The sequence below is a fragment of the Panthera onca genome, chromosome B2 (assembly GCF_046562875.1).
Source record: "Panthera onca isolate mPanOnc1 chromosome B2, mPanOnc1 haplotype 2, whole genome shotgun sequence".
NCBI classification, from domain to species: domain Eukaryota; kingdom Metazoa; phylum Chordata; class Mammalia; order Carnivora; family Felidae; genus Panthera; species Panthera onca.
The window spans coordinates 28,420,387-28,440,676 of record NC_138343.1 but is presented as its reverse complement, the minus strand read 5'-3'; the positions used below and the strand labels follow the sequence as shown (position 1 = coordinate 28,440,676).

General features: G+C 35.4%; 1 protein-coding gene across 4 annotated transcripts in view; it reads right to left on the bottom strand.

Annotated features, from left to right (window-relative positions):
* The window catches only part of EXOC2 (exocyst complex component 2), a 283,103-nt gene that overhangs the window by 1,845 nt on the left and 260,968 nt on the right, over nucleotides 1–20,290 (bottom strand). For all 4 annotated transcript variants that reach the window (XM_060614965.2, XM_060614961.2, XM_060614962.2 and 1 more), the window contains 4 exons: nucleotides 17,021–17,076; nucleotides 14,847–14,969; nucleotides 2,637–2,698; nucleotides 429–488 (listed from right to left, as the gene is read on the bottom strand). In XM_060614965.2, the coding sequence (XP_060470948.1) occupies nucleotides 429–488; nucleotides 2,637–2,698; nucleotides 14,847–14,969; nucleotides 17,021–17,076 (301 nt within the window). The remainder of the gene's footprint in view (nucleotides 1–428; nucleotides 489–2,636; nucleotides 2,699–14,846; nucleotides 14,970–17,020; nucleotides 17,077–20,290) is intronic.

The window sequence follows — 20,290 nt, the reverse complement described above, 5'->3', positions numbered from 1 at the left end:
AGTATTACTGAAACATATACAACTTTTTTATGTCATGTGTACAAATTTACTTTCTATTGCTGAGCTACTCAAAAGAAAAAAATCATCAAGTGCTGCATTTTATCATGCTGTCCTTTTTACATTTCTCTAAGAATTATCTTCTTAAAAATGTAAGGCAATAATACAGTTTACTGAGTGAGTCAAAATAAACTTTCTTAAAATGTTTTCTGTATTAGTCACTTAAAGCAAGAAAGGAACTAATTTCTGAACTATCATAAACCCAGGGGAAAGGTTTTATCTTATTCTGTCACTTCAGAGACAAGCCAGGTACAGCATACTATCAAAGGCTATTAAGTACAAATCATTATCTATACAAAGAGTACTTTTAGGTAACAAAATATCATTCAACACATCTTAACTGGCCCTTGAAAACAGTATATAGTACTTACTTTTTATCTGCTCCACTTGAGAGCTGAGGCAGAGCTTCCAAAGCCTGTTTAAAACTAGACCTGGAACACAGAGAAGCAAAATTTAAGTTGAAAAATTTCATATTTCTATGGGGAATTAAGAGCATCATTAAAAATTCTTAAGCATATCTTAAATATAAAGAAACCAGTATAAGCTAGTGAAGCATGTAAAAATATGAGAAAAAGTAAAAGTGAAAAACAATAGAAAAAGTAAAAGTAAAAGTTGAGGGTACAGGGTATAGTTCCCACACAGAGGCCTTGTAGGAGTAGGGTCAAAAACTCAACTATGAAATGAAACAGAAAAGCTAAAAGAGACTGATTTTTACAAAAGATGCTACTTTAATGAGGGCTTAATGTGGACATGTTTAATTTTTAAAAAGTCTTTTCAAAACAAAACTGAAGTGTTAAGCAACTGGTAAGAAAGGAAGGAAACTAAGTAGAAATAGGGATGGTCTTGTGACAGATTATACAAATGGGGACATTTACAGTATTGACATGTACAGGGCCTGATTAACAGCCAATCTCTTACAATAACTAAATATGGTCTCTGACATTTAGTTATTATTATATTTAAAATTTGTAGAATAAGTAGAGATTGACTGATTGATTTTAATTCAACATCACTTCTTTTCATAAAAAACATAAAAAGTACAAATTAAAAAAACATCAATTTGGTAAGCTTAACTATTTAAAAGAGAAAGTACCAAAAAATTTCTGCATCAAATAAAAAGCATTTTAGGGGAAATTATTTGGTAGTAACTTGTACTTGTCACTAAGTAATAATTTTTAACTTCTTATCTCTTCTTCTTTTATAGCTTGTTGACCATGGGTAAAGAAATTAATTTTTCTTGACTTTACGGTGGTTTTTTATTTTGTTATTATAAAAACAGATCCTCATCATTGTACCAGTAAATATACTTTTGAGCAATGTTTCTCCTATTTGGGGCAAATATCACAGTAACAAATAGACTACAAAGTCCTAACAGATTATAAAAACTGGTATTGGGAAGCTTCAGTTGTTCTTGGTTAAGGCAAGGGATGGGTTACAGCTTGTGGGGACACTTAGCTCCCTTTCCAAAATGACTTTCCTCTTCCCTGATGTAGAGAGGAGGGTCTGCTGTTATCACCTTGTTTCCTGTAAACCTTTTCTCAATCAAAAAAATGTAATGCTATTATTTCTTTATTTTTACATTATGACAATAATGATGATGATGAAGAGGATACCATTAATTATTTGTAATGCACCAATAGTTTAGAAGGTAACTTGGCATATTTTTTCATTTAATTCCCCTAAAACTTTGCCTAGAAAGTATTTATTATCTTTCTTTTATAGATGAGGCAGTTAGGCACTAAAAGGTTAAATTAGTAGGAATAAATATCTAGGTACTTACACAAAGCATGCACCCACATCAAATTTGGACTGAGTGCCCTCTATCATCTATTACTTAACACTTTGTGTAGAAAAATGATGGTTGGGAAAAGGAGTCATTAAATAACATGGGAACCATCCAGAAATGTCTTCTGGTCAGGCATCATGAATAAGAATAAGAAGCTAAGTTCAATTCATTAGGAAAAAACTTTTTAAATGTCCTTAAATATTTTATTTGTATACTACTTGTATTCTCAGGCATATTAACAATATAACCCAGTTTTTCCTAAGTAATATTGCCAATGAAATAAACAATTTTGTATAGGCAAGTAGTTACTGATGTTTCAGTTCACCTACTGATACTTCGATGATAGGAAATCCTGACTTTCATTCAAAACAGCTAAAAATTATCATCAAATTTCCACTACAAAAATTTTCAGAGAAACCACAAGGCTTCCTCTTATGCTGATATTTACAATCTTTAAATTGTCCCTCAGAGTCTGCTATGAATAGAGTAAGACTCAATTCTCATTTTCTCATTTTAAAAAGAAGTATATAATGCTCTGCTATATCATTTATGAGACTGAGATTTATCTTAGTGAATAAAAACATAAAATCATACTACATATTTTTTCTTTTATATTATGCTACAAAGAACCAGTATTAGGAGTCATTGGCTTATTATGCTTTTTAGGTAAAAATTAATCAAATATAAACCTTATCACATCACGATCATGAGCACTCACTCTGATCAGTTATCTTTACAAAGATAAGCTTTATTTTTAGTGAAGCACTCATAACAAGAATGTTAAGCATCTCACTTGCTTTCAGGTGTCAGGTGAACAGCCACAGTATCCCTCAAAGCACAGATTTCAAGCCGTGCCTGAAGATGAGAAAAGGACAAGTGACAATATAGAACTGCATCAATTATTAAATTGAAACAAGTGATGTGGGGACAGTCTCTAGACTGCTTATTACTGCAGGGACAGGGTTGACAGAAGACTACTGCCATGTAGTTTTACCCCCCACCCGCCATGGTGACTGTTAGTTATGAACAGATTTTCTAAAACACTCCACAGAAATCAGGTATGATAAAATATTATTTTACTGAAAATTAAGTTAGAGTCAAGTATGCCTGTGTGAAGGCAGAGAGCCAGATACCTTATTATAAAAAGTTCAACCTGTCCAGGTGTTTTCCCACAATCTGTATTTTCTACCTAACTAGTAATTTTTCCTTTAGTCTGCTTGTTGAGAGGAAGCAAAACTTGAAACACTATCCCTGGATTATAACCCCACACCACAGATTTAAGGAAGTGGATCGGTTTACTTTCTTACACCTATGCTCTTTCAGGCACACTGACTTTAATCTCAAAAACTAAGATACAGCTCTGCAGATTCAATGCAATGTCTATTAAAATCACAGCTGGCTTTTGTTTGTTTGGTGGTTGTTTCTTTTACAGAAACTGACAGGCTGATCCAAAACAGACAAAACCATTTTGAAAAAAGAATACACAAGTAGAGAAACACTTTCTGATATCAAAACTTACTATAAACCTACAATATTTAAGATAGTGTGGCACTGTTATATGGGCAGAAATACAGATCAGTAGACTAGGAGTGTCCAGAAAAAAACCCTTAACATTTATGTCAATGGATTCTGACAAGGGTGCTGAGACCATTCAATAGGGGAAGGAACACATTCTTCAACAAATAGTGCTGGGAAAACTGGATAGCCACATGCAAACGATTGAACCTGGATCCCTTTCTTAACACAAAGATGAACTCAAAATGGATCACAGACATAATGGAAGGGATAAAATTCTGAAACACATAGAAGAGAGCAGGAGTCAATCTTTGTAATGTTAGGCTAGGCAAGCCTTCTTAGAAACGCTATCAAAAGTGTAAGCAACGAAGGAGGGGAAGATGGCAGTGGAGTAAGAGTACCCTGGGCTCACCTCATCCTACGAATACAACTAGATAACTATCAAATTATCCTACATACCCCAGAAATTGACCTGAAGACTGGCAGGACAAACTCTAAAAATAAAGGTAGAGAAGAGGCCACATTGAAGAAGATAGGAAGTATGCAGATGTGGTTTGAAAGAGAAACAGATTGTGGCCACCATGGTCACAGAGAAGGATAAGAGACAGACTAGCACATAGGAGAGTGCACAAGGAAAATAAATTCCCATAGCAATTGGCTTGGAGAGTGAGAGGGCCCAAATTTTGTGAGCTCTTGGAATAGGCAAAGCTTACAGCCTAAGTTTTGTAAAAGGTCAGCAGGAGTTGGGAGATGGTAGCAGTGTATGAAGACTCTAGGCTCACCTTATCACATGAATACAGTTAGATAACTACCAAATCATCTTAAATACCCCAGAAACTGACCTAAAGACTGACGGAAAAAACTCCACAATTAAAGGTAGAGAAAAGGCCACATGCAAAAGGGCAGGAAGTGCAAAGATGCGGTGTTGAAGACATATCACGGCAGCTGCAGTGGGGAGGGAGCCACAGTCACAGAGAAGGACAAGAGATAGACATAAGGAAAATAAATCCCCATTGCAATTGGAAAAGAAAGTGAGAGGGGCCGAATATTGTAAGTTCTTGCAACCAACAGGGTGGAAAGTCTAGAGTTTTAAACAATGGACTTGGCTGGGACAGAGTCCACAGGGCACTGTGCTGCTCTTGGAGAGAAGGAAGGAAACAACCTTGATACAGCATGGAAACAGTGATCTGAAAAGCACCTGGGGCACACAGTGGGGAGGCTATTTGCTCATCATGAAGCGTGTCCCAGGAGACAGTGTTCACAAAGAGACCCGCTCAAGGGAACAAAGGAACTGGCAGGCACGATTTCCCGCCCTTGTCCGTCAGCATAAGCACAGGACCACCTGTGGGAACCAGCACAGCACCACACTCACTACCTAACTTGCTTCATCAAGCCCTGTCCCCCAAGCTCCTGTGGAACTGCCCTTCCCAGTCACACTTAGCTCAGTGATGGCATGGTAGGTCCCCTCCCCCAGAACACTGGCCCCAACACCTGCCAACACAATGTCTCTCCAATCAGGAGTTTTTCACAGCCTCAGTTCTGGCAGTGATGGTGACAGGTGTCATATTATAAGCAGACCAGAGCACACCTAGTTAAAATGTGCCACATGCAGACCAGGGGCCACACATTGCCCACAACAGGCAAAGAACCACTTGAAACAACTGGCCTGAAAGATAAAGTGGCCAGAACAAAATAGCAGAGCACACGCAGCACACACTGGAGACACTCCTGGAAGCACCAGGCCCTAGAAAACAGGAGACACTACACAGCGGAGCACTGACCTCTTCCAGGTAAGGCCATTACTCTCAAGAACAGGAGACATAGCTGATTTTCCTAACAGAAAAAGGCACAGAGACTTAGGAAAAATTAAAAGACAGAAATTTGTCTCATGAAAGAATAGGACAAGGCCACAGCAAAACATAAGTAACATTCCTGATGGAGTATTTAAAGCAATGATCATAAAGATACTCCCTGGACTTGAGAAAAATGGAAGGCATCAGTGAGACCCTTAAAATGAAGATAAAAAAAGAACCAATAAGAGATGAAGATTGCAATAAATGAGATTAGAAACATGCTAGATGGAATGAATAGCAGGCTGGAAGAAGCAGAGGAATGAATTAATGACCTAGAAGACGGAGTAATGAAAAGTAATCAAGGTAAACAAAAAGAGAAAAAGAAGTATGCAAAATAAGAATAGACTTAGGAAACTCAGTAACTCCATCAAACATAATAACATTTGTATTATAGGAAATCAAGAAGAAGAAGAGAGAGAAAAAAGGGGACAGAAAATTTATTTAAAGAAATAGTAGTTGAAAACTTCCCTAATCTAGGGAAGGAAACAGATATCCAGATCCAGGAGGCCCAGAGATTCCCCAACAAATTCAACAAAAGCAGACCCATACCAAGATATATTGTAATTAAATTGGCAAAATACAGTGATAAAGAAAAAAAATTTAAAGCATCAAGACAAAAGAAGACAGTAACATACAAGGGAAACTCCATAAAGCTAGCAGGGAATTTTTCAGCAGAAGCACTGCAAGCCAGAAGGCAGTGGCATGATATATTCAAAGTGCTGAATGGGAAAAATCTGCAGCCAACAATATTCCATCCAGAAAGGCTATCATTTAGAACAGAAGAAAAATAGAGGTTCCCAGAGTTTGTGACCACTAAACCAGCAATGCAAGAAATAGGAGACTCTGAGTGGAAAGGAAAGACCAAAAATTACAGTATGAAGATAGGAAACATAAGAGTGGCAAAAAGGAATATTTCTGTAAAAAAAATCAGTCAATGAACTCATAAAATAAAAGCATTTGACATATGACACCATATACCTAAAATGTGGGGAGGAGAAAAGAGTGGGTTCAAACTTAAACAACCATCAACTGAACATAGACTGTTATATGCACAAGATGTTACACACAAACCCAACGGTAACCACAAATCAAAAACCACTAATAAATTTACAAAGAATAAAGAGAAAGAAATCCAATGATATCACTAAAGCAAACCAGAAAACCATGAAAGAAAGAAAGATCAGAGAAAATCTTCAGAAGACAACCCAAAACATGAAATAACATGTCAATAAATACATATCTATCAGTGATTACTCTGAATGTAAATGGACTAAATGCTCCAATCAGAAGACACTGGGTGACAGAATGGAAACAAAACAAAACGAAACAAACAAGATCCTGCTGTCTATGGAGACTAGAGAGACTCATTTTAGACCTAAGGATACCTGCAGATTGAAAGTGAGAGGATGGAGAAACATCTATCATTCATATGGATGTCAAAAAAAAGTGTCAGCATAGCAATACTTATACCAGACAAAAATAGACTTTAAGACAAAGACTGTAACAAGGGACAAAGAAGGATAGTATATAATAATAGAGGAGACAATCCAACAAGAAGATGTAACAATTCTATATATTTATGCACCCAATATGGAAGCAACCAAATACATATAACAGTTAATAACAAAATAAAAGAACAATTGATAATGATACAGTAATAGTAGAAGACTTTAACATCTCATTTACATCAAATGGGTAGGTTATCTAAATAGAAAATCAACAAGGAAACCATGGCTTTGAATGATACACTGGACCACATGGATTTACAGATATATTCAGAACATTCTCTCCTAAAACAGCAGAGTACACATTCTTCTCAAGTGCACATGGAAGATTCTCCAGAATAGATCACATATTAGCCCACAAAACAAGCCTCGACAAATTCATAAAGATCAAAGTCATATGATGCATCTTTTCTGATCACAATGGTATGAAACTATAAGTCAACTACAAGAAAAAAATCTGGAAATAACACAAATATATGGTGTTAAATAACATTCTATTAAACAATGAGTCAACCAGGGTCAAAGAAGAAATAATAAAGTACATATAACAAAATTAAAATGAAAACACAACAAGCCAAAACCTGTGGAATGCAGAAAAAGCAGTCATTAACAGTGAAGTATACAGGCTTACCTCAGGAAGCAAGAAAAATCTCAAATAGCCTAAATATACCTAAAGGAGCTAGAAAAAGAACAACAAACAAAACTGAAAACTGGCAGAAAATGGGAATTAATAAAGATTAGAGAAGAATGATATAGAAACTTAAAAAAAAAAAAAAAAAAGAACAGATCAATGAAACCAGGAACTGGTCTTTTGGGAAAAAAAAAATCAATAAAATTGATAAACCTCTAGCCAGACTTATCAAAAAAAAAAAAAAGACTCAGAAAAAAAATCACAAATGAGTGAGAAGAAATAACAACCAACAACACAGAAGTACAATTATAAGGGAATATTATGAAAAACTCTATGCCAACAAATTGTACAGCCTGGAAGAAATTGTTAAAGCCATCGTGATCAAACAGTATGATACTGGTATAAAAACAGACACACTGATCAATAGAAAAGAATAGAAAACTCTGAAATAAACCCACAACCATATGGTCAATTAATCTTCGACAAAGCAGGAAAGGAAAGAATATCCAATGTGAAAAGAACAGTCTCTTCCACAAATAGTGTTCAGAAAACTGGATAGCAACATGCAAAAGAGTGAAACTGGACCACTTTCTTATACCATACACAAAAATACATTCAAAATGGATTAAAGACCTAAATATGACACCTGAAATCAAAGCATCCTAGAAGAGAACACAGGTTGTAACTTCTTTGACATTGGCCATAGTACATATTTTGTACATACATGTCCTGAGGTAAGGGAAACAGAAGCAAAATAAACTATTGGGACTACAAAATAAAAAGTTTCTGGAGAGAAGGAAACAATCAACAAAACTAAAAGGCAACCTTACGGAGTAGGAGAAGATATTTGCAAAGACATATCTGATAAAGGGTTAGTATCCAAAATATATTAAAAAATTATACAACATCTAAAAAACAAATACTCTAATTAAAAAATGGGCAGAAGACATGAACAGACATTTTGCCAAAGAAAACATAGATATGACCAATAGGCACATGAAAAGATGGTCAATATCACTGATCACTGGGGAAGTGGAAACAAAAACTACAATGGGGTAACACTTCACATCTGTCAGAATGGCTAAAATTAACAACACAAGAAACAACAGGTGTTGGCAAGGATGTGGAGAAAAAGGAACCCTTGTGCACTGTTGGTGGGAATGCTAACTGGTGCAGCCAATGTAGAAAACAGTATGGAGGTTCTTCAAAAAGTTAAAAATAGAACTACCCTATGATCCAGCAATTACACTACTGGGTATTAACTAAAAGAATACAAAAACAGAAATAAAGAGATATGTGCACCCTGTGTTCACTGTGGAATTATTTACAATAGCCAAATTATGGAAGAAGCCCAAATGTCCACTGATCGATGAATGGATTAAAAAGATGTGGTATATATATACAATGGAATATTATTCAGTCATAAAAAAGAATGAAAGCTTGCTATTTGCAATGACATGGATATAGCTAGAGTATTATGCAAAGCAAAATAAATTCAGTTGGAGAAAGACAAATACCATATAATTTTACTCATATGTGGAATTTAAGAAACAAAACAAAGAAGCAAAGGAAAGAGGGAGAGAGAAATAAAAAAAACAGACTCAAGTATAGAGAACTGATGATTGCCAGTGGGGAGAAGGTGGGCAATGGGTTAAATAGGTGATGGGTATTAAGAAGTGCACATGTCATGATAAGCACTGGGTGATGTATGGAATTGGTGAATCACTATACTGTACACCTGAAACTAATATAACACTGTATTTAACTGGAATTAAAAACTTTTTTGAAAGGTAAAAGCAACAAAAGAAAAATTTATAAATTAAACTTAAAATTAAAAACTTATGTGCGGTGAACTATAGCATCAAGAAAGTAAAAAAACAACCCACATAATGAGATACCCTTGACATACACTAAGATGTCTATAATCAGTAACATAAGGTAGTAACAAGTATTGGTTAGGATGTGGAGAAATTGGAATCTTTAATGCATTGCTGTTAGGAAAGTAAAATGGAACAGCCAGTTTAAAAACAGTCTGGCAGGGGCACCTGGGTGTTTCAGTCAGTTAAGCTTCTGAATCTTGATTTTGGCTCAGGTCATGATTTCATGGTTCGGGAAAACATGTTGGGCTCCGCACTGACAGCAAGGAGACTGCTTAGGATCTCTCTATGGTCCTCCCCTGCTCACGCTCTTCCCCTCTCTCACAAAATAAATTAATAAACTTAAAAAAATAATTTTAAGACACTCAAGCAATTCATCAAAAGATCAAACATAGGGTATCCATATGACCTAGCAATTTCCCTCCTATGTATATACCCAAGAGAAAATAAAACACATAAATATGTTTATGTGAAAAGTAGAAAATAACCCAAATGTCCATCAAATGATGAGCAGATAAATGTGGTATATTTATACAATGGAATATTATCCAGTCATCAAAAGAAATGTACTGGTATATGCTGCAATATGTGTGCACCTTGAAAACATTATGCTAAATGAAGGCAGCCAGTTACCAAAAGTCATATTTGTGTGACTCCATTTGTATGAAATTTTTTGAATAGGCAATTCATTGGGATAGAAAATCACGGAGAAAGAAACCAGAATGCTGCTTGTCTGTGGATGGGAAGGGTGGTTGGAAAGACAGTGGAAAGCAGCTGCTAATGGGTTCAAGGTTTCTTCTAGGGTGCAATGTTCTGAAGTTGAGTGTGTTGATGACTGTACAACTCTGTGAACACAATAAAAAAAAATCACTGAACTGTGTGCACTTTTACCTTGTAGACAACACAACACTCATCTACCTTGTGGCAGATGAGTTATATCTGCGTAAAACTTAAAAAAAATTTTTAAAAATGTTTGTTTATTTCTGAAGGAGAGACAGACAGAGCATGAGTGGGGGAGAGGCAGAGAGAGGGAAGGAGACACAGAATCTGAAGCAGGCTCCAGGCTCTGAGCAGTCAGCACAGAGCCCAACGCAGAGCTCGATCTCACGAACGGTGAGATCATGGCCTGAGCTAAAGTCAGACGCTCAACGGACTGAGCCACCCAGGTGCCCCATATCTTGCATAAAACTTTTAAGAAAACAAAACAAAACAAAACATGGTAATCTAAAGCTTAAACTTCTTTGCGATCTTGAAATGACTTTACGTGCAGATCACTTGTTTTCAGAGCTCCTGAAGAGGCTCTGAATGACAACCACATTACACACCTTCTACCTTTGACTCAGGCATCCACAGTGTGTATAATGTTCAGGAGACTATTAAAAAGAGATAGCTCTGGGGCACCTGGGTGGCTCAGCTGGTTAAGCATTGGACTTTTGATTTGGTCAAGATCTCAAGATTCGTGAGTTCGGGCCCTGCCTGTGTCAGGCTCTGTACTGACAGTGTGAAGCCTGCTTGGGATTCTGCCTCTTCCTCTCTCTGTTCCTCCCCAACTTGTAAATAAACTGAAAAAAAAAAAAATTTAAAAAAAAAGTAAAAGAGACAGTCCTTATTCTCCAGGAGTACATAAAACATAAAACAATGGTAAGAGAAATTTTGTAAATAATCAGGATAAATGCTGATTTATATAAGACACAGTATATTCAGTAAAACTTTTTCTGCTTGGAAAGCAGTTGTTTGGTTTCGTTTTTCAGTGCTTTAGAAGCCTAGAAAATAGTTTGTAACTAGAAAGCATGCACATGACAGTTTGTCTCTATTGTTGATACTCTATATATTGAAACAGATCTACAAAGAGAGTATCAAAAAGTAAAAATAAGGTAGGACTTTTAGTTGAATATTGCAGGATTAAATCACTTTAAAACTAATCTTCATGCCCAAATTGTATTCAAAGTGATAGGTGTTTTAAATTAATCTATGAATTATGTGAACTATAAAAGCTGTGGTTATTTATAAAATATACATAGAACTGTACACCAGAAAATGTCATGTTAAAATATCAGCTAAAATTACCAAACTGTCATCCCATTCCTCTTTAAACTGGCTCTCAGGAAGGTTCTGAAGATTGAGGTATGGGCCCTTTATGTAAGTGATTATTACAGGTTAACTTGTAGTCCTTCTGAATTATCTGCTTAATAGAAAAACAGTCTAACACAGGGATTCCCAATGGGAGAGGGGGAAATGGGGGGTTTAGACTCACTTGAATTTTTCCAATATAGAAATGACTGCCTAATTCCTAGGATGTATTAGAATATTAGAAGTTGGAACAGTCATGGTGGTCAGCAGTCTCCTGGACATGTATTTATCAAAAAAGTTCTCTAGCTAAATCTGGTACCTCTTCCTAACCCTTCCCTGCTAGTTTTGAGAGAATTTAGCCAACAGGCCCTTCCCTAGTTAATCTCAACCACCCAGAGGAAAGCACTATCCTGAGACTTTTTCCACCATAGATAGTTTTATCTATTTGAGAATTTCATGTGAATGAACCCCATACAGTATATGAGCTTTTGTGTAAGGCTTCCTTCACTCAGCTGAATGCTCCCGAGATTTATCCAGGTGGTACCAGTAATTCTGTCCTCTTTAATGCTGAATAGCATTTGGTTTTATGAACATATCACAGTTTGCTTATTCTATTGATGAATACCTGGGCTGTTTCCAGCTTTTGGCTATTATGTTTTCAGCTCTCTTGGTTAGTTTTTTTTTTTTTTAAAGCAAGAGGTTTTCTTTTCTATGTACATCTATATATATGTATATAAATGTATACATATGTATAGATATACATATGTATATTTGTTTATTTTCTAAATATAATTTATTGCCAAGTTAGTTAACATACAGTGTATACAGTGTGCTCTTGGTTTCGGGAGTAGATTCCCATGATTCATTGCTTACATACAACACCGTCAGTGCTTATCCCAACAAGTGCCCTCCTCAAAGCCCATCACCCATTTTCTCCTTCTCCTGTGCCCCCCACCACCAACCCTCAGTTTGTTCTCTGTATTTGAGAGTCTCTTATGGTTTGCCTCCCTCCCTCTCTGTTTGTAACTATTTTATCCCCTTCCCTTCCCCCATGGTCTTCTGTTAAGTTTCTAAAATTCCACATACGAGTGAAAACATATGGTATCTGTCTTTCTCTAATTTATTTCAATTACATAATGCCCTCCAGTTCCATCCACATCACTGCAAATGGCAAGATTTCATTCCTTCTCATTGCCAAGTAGTATTCCATTGTATATATAAACCACATCTTCTTTATCCATTCATCAGTTGATGGACATTTGGGCTCTTTCCATAATTTGGCTATTGTTGATAGCGCTGCTATAAAACATTGGGGTACGTGTGCCCCTATGAATCAGCACTCCTGTATCCTCTGGATAAATTCCTAGTAGTGCTATAAGAAAGAGCTTTTCTTGTCACTGTACTATTTTACCGTCCCAACAATTCGTACGATCTCTAATTTCTCTTCAGTCTTGCCAACACTTGCTATTTTTAAGTCTTTAATTTTCTTCATCATGGTGGATATGTAATGGTATATTATTATAGTGTTAATTTTCATTTCTCTGATAACCAATGATGTTGACCATCCTTTCATGTACTGATTAACCATTTCTGACTCTTCTGGAAATTGAATTACATGTATGCTAGACCTTTTGACATTGTCCCAGCGGTCTCTGAAGTTGCATTCATTTTTTTCCAATGATTCTTTTCTCTGTTCTTCAAATTTGGTAATTTCTGTTGATCTACAAATTCACTGACTTTCTCTTTTGTCTATTCTGCTGTTATTCACATCTAGAAGACTTCAAAAAAATCATATTCTGTATTTCTCCATTCCAGAATTTCCATTTAGTTCCTTTTTTAGGGTTTCTATTTTTCTGCTGAGATTTCCTATCTATCTATTCATTATGAGTATGGATAGTCACCTTTACATCACTGAATAGGGCAGCTTTAAAGTCCTTGTCTTCGAATTCCAACAACTGCATTATCTCAAGATTGGTCTCAGTTGATTGTCTTTTCTATTAAGAGTGGGTCACATTTTCCTGTTTTATCTTGTTTGTGCCTTAAGTATATTTGGATTGTTTCCTGGACACCGTCAATAATGTGACTGGAGATTCTGGATTCTTTTTTTTTAATATGAAATTTATTGTCAAATTGGTTACCATACAACACCCAATGTTCATCCCAACAGGTGCCCTCCTCAATGCCCATCACCCACTTTCCCCTCCCTCCCACCCTCCATCAACCCTCAGTTTATTCTCAGTTTTTAAGAGTCTCTTATGGTTTGGCTCCCTCTCTCTCTCCCTCTCTCTCTCTCTTTTTTTTTTTTTTTTGAGATTCTGGATTCTATTACATGACCCTGAAGAGGACTGATCTTTGTTTCATTCATTTTAGCAAGCAATTAACTTATCTGGACTCAAAATGAAAACTCTCAGCTCTTGGGCAAGCACTTCAATTCTTACTTCAATTCTTCTAGTCTAACTGGGCTGGTTGGAGTAGAGTTTAATCATGCATGTGTAGTTCAGGGGTCAACCTGTGATTTAGGCAGTGTACATACAAAATTTGTGGTTTTTGTTTTCTGCTCTCTGGGATACCACCCTCACTTTCCTGTAACTGTGGTTGCTCTGAAGCCTATTCTTCAAGCCAGAAAGATAGCAGGTTTTGTGAAGTTTTAGGCATCTGTTGGCCTGTAGGCTAAAATTTGTAAAAAGTGAAAAATTCCCCAAGTACCATTTCTTCTAGAATCACTCACTAATGGTCATTCTATAATATCTTCAGGTTTTTGTTTTTACACCTTTTATTCTTAAACATTATTCAAGATTATATTATCTGTAGGGAATTGGTTGACAGAAACTTCCTCAGCCACTACTGGAAGCAAAACTGCCAGTCCTTTGTATTTTCTTATTTATTTTTATTTTTTTATTTTTTAATATGAAATTTATTGTCAAATTGGTTTCCATACAACACCCAGTGCTCATCCCAACAGGTGCCCTTTAAAAGCGCAATTGCAATGCTCTAAATCACTGCAGTTCATAGGTAGCAGATAACTCTCCCTATGCATGAACACCTTTGCTATTGTCAATTTGGTTATATGCATACCAAGACGTATTTGGTTTATAGAAGTTATAATTGTTATTATAACTATGTAATTTAAATAACTACAACATAAAACCAATGGATTATGAGTGTGAAGAGACTGTTGTCATTTCTATGAAAACTGCATTGAATGGTTTGAAAAGATTTATTAAAAGTTAAGTTGCTAAAAATTCCTGTGAAACTGGATGTAGTGAAGACAGCTGCAAACTAAAAAAAAAAAGTCACATAACTTTAGAAGGAATCTGCATTCAGAAAATTTCATAAGAGTTGTTAAGATCTTGCTCTACTCTACAGAAACAGAAACTCTAAAATTTGTAGACAATGCATGGGTATGGTATGGCTTATGCAATAGAGAAGATGTAGATCTCCAATTGGTAGATTCACAAACACCTGTCTGTATATAAGAATGATGACTACAAATACATTTTATATGTTTTAAATGAAATAAAAGTTCAACATGGAACTGAATGATTTTGGTACCTGTAATGCTCCATTTTTGCTGAAGGATGAAACACACTGCATCAGTCGACTTAGCTCTTCAGAAACTGCTTCCACCACCTTGGATAGAACTCGAGGTACCAATTCTTTGGAAATAGTGAACACCTGATGGAAGGGTTTAAAGTAAGAGCAAATGATGTGTTATAGGAACATTTCCTGACTTGAATTTGTTAAAAACAAAGAGATGCACAAAACAAAATAACTCACAGGCCTTCTAAGCCATATTTTTAAAGGATCACAATTATGAATGAAAGGAAGATACAGACAGAAGATACAATTGTACTAAGTGATTAATGGCAAAAACTAATCCTCTAAAAATATATAGGCAAATATAATTTTGAAAAGTGTTGTTGATGTTGACAAACTAAAAATAGTTTCAAAGATTTCATCTTCCTCTTGCCCTTTTCACAAAAGGAAATATTATAGAAATTATAGAAATAAAATTATAGAAATTTAGAAATATGAAATTATAAAAATAAAAACACATTGTGTCAGTTTTTTTACCACAATTAAAAGAAAAACATATGGAGTCAGACTCTTCTTAGATCCAAACAAACACCGTATCAACTGGGCACATTACTGCATATTGGACAACAAAGTCCCCAATTTTATTGTTTGCCAAATTTCATATGTATTTCCTTTCATTTGACAAAAAAGATTATTTTTCAACTTTGAATCTTGGTATTTTCAGAATAAGAACTATTATATTTGAAAATGTGGTGAAACATTTTACTATGCTGATTTATAAATTTGTCAAGTTAAGATCATGTGAGAAATAGTAAATAAACATTATGAATGAAATTCTACTTCCAGTTACTGAGATAAATTAGAAGGGGGTTTGAAAAACCTCATACAAATCATGGTTACTTATAGTGGACATTAATAAAGCTGCCTCTTTAGGAATTACTGTCATCACTAAAAGGCATACATATTTTGCAATTCCTCTGACTACCACCTGTTCATCTACCACAGAAATGCTTTCACTGACTGATGATTTAATTTTATACTCTAATTTTATTGGAAGCTAACATAACAAAAAAGCATTTGTATATCTTTGATGATAAAATCATTAAAAATGTATGTGATAAATTCTTGCTGGAGTTAAATCATATATAAAATACTTCCATAGAAGAATGTGTATGTTTTCCTTTACTAAGAAATGAAAACATAACATACTACGTTTCTCTTTCTGCTCTAGCTGTTTCAAACTTAGAGACAAATTCAGGAACAAGATAGCATTCTCTGTTCCCTTTGGTTACTCTTTTGCTTTAGCCTTGATTATCCATGTTTTCCAGTTTATCTTGACAACCTCTGATACTTTTTGATTAAGACAGTGGTATAAACTAAATACACCTACATCAGATGCATGCAGCTTAAAAGGCACTCAAGCAACAGTGGAAATTATCTAATGATAACATCTTTGTGGGCCTTATTTTATCTGGTCACCAATCTGTGTATGAGCCATAACCACTCTGAAAGTACTGGCAAAGCAGTGAGTAATGGATTGTGAAATTATAGAATTGGTAGTCATAGTGGTGATAATGGTGGTAGCTGTGCCTCTTTTGATGTTCCTTAGAAGAGTCCTTCTAAGAAGGACGTTAACAAAGGATGTTAATGTAAAGCTTAAGATGATAATGCTTCAAGTGAGGGCAAGTTTTAGCATGAACCAGAAGCATCAACATCCACATGTACCTAAGTCAGTCACTGATAGGAAACCATGCACTTGCTTCCTAACCTCAGCCTGCCCTTTCAGCCAATCTAACAAGTCTAGTTTTCTGGATTCCCAGCCACTATGTAAGAATACATTGCCACGTGAATAAGACACCAAAGCTTATTTGTATTCTGGTTAAAAAGAGGTTAATGAATTTTGCAAGATAAGGGATTTAACATTCCTTCCAAACCAAGGTGAAAAAACAATCTCTCTTCTCCTTACCTTTTGAACATTAATGGATTTAGTTTTAAACACAATTTCAGAAAAAAAAAAACTCTCATAGTAAAAGCACATGCGTGTGTGTGCATGTGTTAGAGTTGTTTTTTATTTATACCCAAGATATATTCTGAAGGGAAAAAAGACTACCAGAAAAACCATCAAATTTGCCTCTTTGTGTTGTTTTCCAGTTACCCATATTTCTTAAGAACATCTAATGACAGCTTACCTCTGCGTGCACAGCAATTATATTCACCAATGCTTCTTTTAAATAGTTTCTGACACCTGAAATCAAGAAGAGGGAGGGAAAAAAGGCATTTAATGGAAAAAAGCTACCCACCTCCCTTGACGGCATTACTGTGCACTGTACTACTGCCTTAGAGTTTTCTAAGGAGAAACAGAAAGTAACACTACCACTGTCTACTTCCTTTGAGAACCAAATGGTATAAGGGCTATTTTCGTTCAGGTTAAAAAAAAAGTTAAACATTTTCTTTCATTGTTTCTCTGTAACTGATGGTCAGTCTGCTTCAAAACTGAATTTAAAACTGTCCTTCAGTTTCTTTATATACATGTTTCTTTATTTGTGTGTGTGTGTGTGCGCACTTGCCTACCTGGTACACACATACATTAGCAGATCAAAAAAGAAAAGACAAAAGGAAGATATTTACTAAAGCTTATAGAAGCTACATATCTATTGTAACCTTTTACTTCCAAAGGTAAAAGTTAACTTATGTAGGCTATTTTGATCTTAAAAAATTACTTCTGGGAGAAATGTCTGACAAAAATCACAATCTGATTTTGTAAAGCAAGTTAAAGGTTAGACAAAATACAAGATTTAAGGACAGTAAAGAATTAACAAATACTGCTTCACTCAAAAGTAGGCACTCAATAGCAGGTGTGTGCAAGATTTAATAGTGCAGGAGTCTGAAGTCAGTTTTGTCACCTACAAGCTATGACTTTCGGCAAGAAAACTGGGAGCCCAGGTTTCTCTCCCATTAAAAAGTGTAAGAACAGTACCTATCTTGCAGGCTTGTAGTGAGGATTATAGGAGATAATGCATGTGACTGGTCCAGGTACCCACAGGGCTCATTAAGAACTTTCAATTATCATTATTTTGCAAGAAAAAAAATGTGAAAACAAGAAGCTGCTTTACTTTAATTCCAAAGAAATTATTTTTACTTGGAGTGGACTATTATTTCAGAATGCCTTCTAGAATTAATTGCAAATATTGAGAATTCCTTTTATACCAAAACAGAGAAAATTCTCTATTGTAAAATCATGGATGTTAACAGTAACAATGTTACAGTGTTAAGGAGAGTCTTTTCCCATAATGTCATCTAAGCTACTGATGATTTAGAAAAGTTGAGAATTTAAAAGCCAAGAACTATAACCAACTTTCTGAATTGACAGTTTTAGATTCTAAATGTATAACTAGTTTTTGATTCTGTCATATGCTATAGTTTTAAATAGGCACACTATTTTTCTTTTGAGGAGCCAATTTATATATACTTTGGAATATGGAGAGGTTCACGTATTCTATTTTTCTGGTGGAAAAATTAAGAAATCTGTTGAAGAGTAAACAAATATAATCCAGAAATTAGTTGAAATCAACTAATTGCAAGGAAACAAGTCTTATCTGGGAGGTAAGCCAGGAAAATACAAGGAACCTATTATAAGTGAAAGTGAAATAAACTACTTTGTGCTCAAGACCAGAAAAGCTTTCTTCCTCTAAGAGGAAAGGCATACCACAGAGTTGTTCCCCTGGATTGTTTACCTGCTACAGTCAGAGCAACAGGGAGACCTGGGTGTGACATCTGTCTCTGATGACTATGATCACCTCAGTCAGTATGCCTCATCTTGTTCCTTGCTCTCTGGATAGTTCTTTCAAAGTGAGTGGCGGAAAGCAGGGAAGGGCTCTCTGGTTCCTGAGTTCATAATCACTGTGCTCAGGTCAAGAATTTTTAAGTTGCAACCCTGTAAAAGACTAGCTCGTATCTCTCTCTCTCTCTCTCTCTCTCTCTCTCTCTCTCTCTCTATTTCTACAGATAGATAGATAGAGAGAGATAGACACACACATACATGCCATGTATATAGTTACTAAAAATAGAAGCACAATCTTAGGCCAATGATGATATAAGGAACTTAAGAAATTCAGCAGTTTCAGGACGCCTGGGTGGCTCAGTTGTCTCTGTGTCTTCTGTGTCTCTCCATCTCTTTGCCCCTCCCTCGCTTGCACTTTGTCTCTCTCTCTCTCAAAAATAAATACTAAAAACATTAAAAAAAATTAAAAATAAAAAAGAAATTCAACAGTCTCTGCTCTTGGTGAAAACCAGGATCCTGTCAATGCTACTATATGAACAAATGTCAAGAGGTTGGGTGCTAGAAATGTTCTAGCAATGATGACTAGAAATGTGAGGGCAATTTTTAACTTCTAAAATTCTTCAATGTAAACGTGGGGCCAGAATGCTGACTAAAAAGCAGAAAATTAAACTTAGAATAAAGCAAGCCAGTGTCACATGCTATCAACTCAACTCCCACTCTGACCCTGATAGGAAAAACATTTCCTGGCAAGAACCCATCAGACTGGAGCATTACTAATAAAATACCCTGTAAAAGACATAAATCTAAATTACTCAATATAATTCTAAAGGCAAAGCTGTGAATAATAAGAATAAAATCACAGGACACTTTCCACCATCAGAACTATATTGCTGTTAATAAAAAAAATATGAAAACAAAATCAAGCTTCCTGTTTTAGGTTGACCACAGGTTTCACAAGGATAGTATGCTAAAAGGAACACACAGCCTCAACCGTAACAAATTGAGAAAAACAAAAACAAAAACAAAAACAAGAACCTGTATTTCTTGGAGACTTACTTTTTTTGAATAGAGAAAATGAAATAATACCCCCCCCCCCACACCACCAAAAAATAAAACAACAACTGCTTCAAGGAATAAGTGGTAATGTTGGGAGGAAAAGGGAGGAAAAAAGTTTCTGTCCCTAGGGATGAACAGAAAGAGAATTCCTGGTCAAACCACATGTCAGGTCAGTAAGGGTTCAAAAAGATAACATTAAATTGAACGCATATGAAAAATACATGCTAACTTAGAGGAGGAGATTTATGAAATATTATTATAACCTTCCAAAGCAATGTATATGCTGGTGTTAAGAACTTAACAATTTTAAAAATATGAAAATAAATGATTGTCTCTCTCTAAAAAGCTACCCATTGTGTTAAATACAGAGATAAGTATTTTTTTACTGCATATTGGGCTGAAATTGTTGTTAGTTCTAAGGGAATGGCTAAAAGTTCTCATTCATTCATTTAACATCAATTTGTTGAGATTCTACTTCATGGTGGACTCTGATAGGCACACATCAGATTTAGTGACACATTAGGTCTTTCAAGTAGAATATGTGTATATCCCCAGTATGTGTAAGACCCCAAAGTGCTTAGCTGTTAAGTTTTACCCTAATGTACTAGTATTCATATAGGTG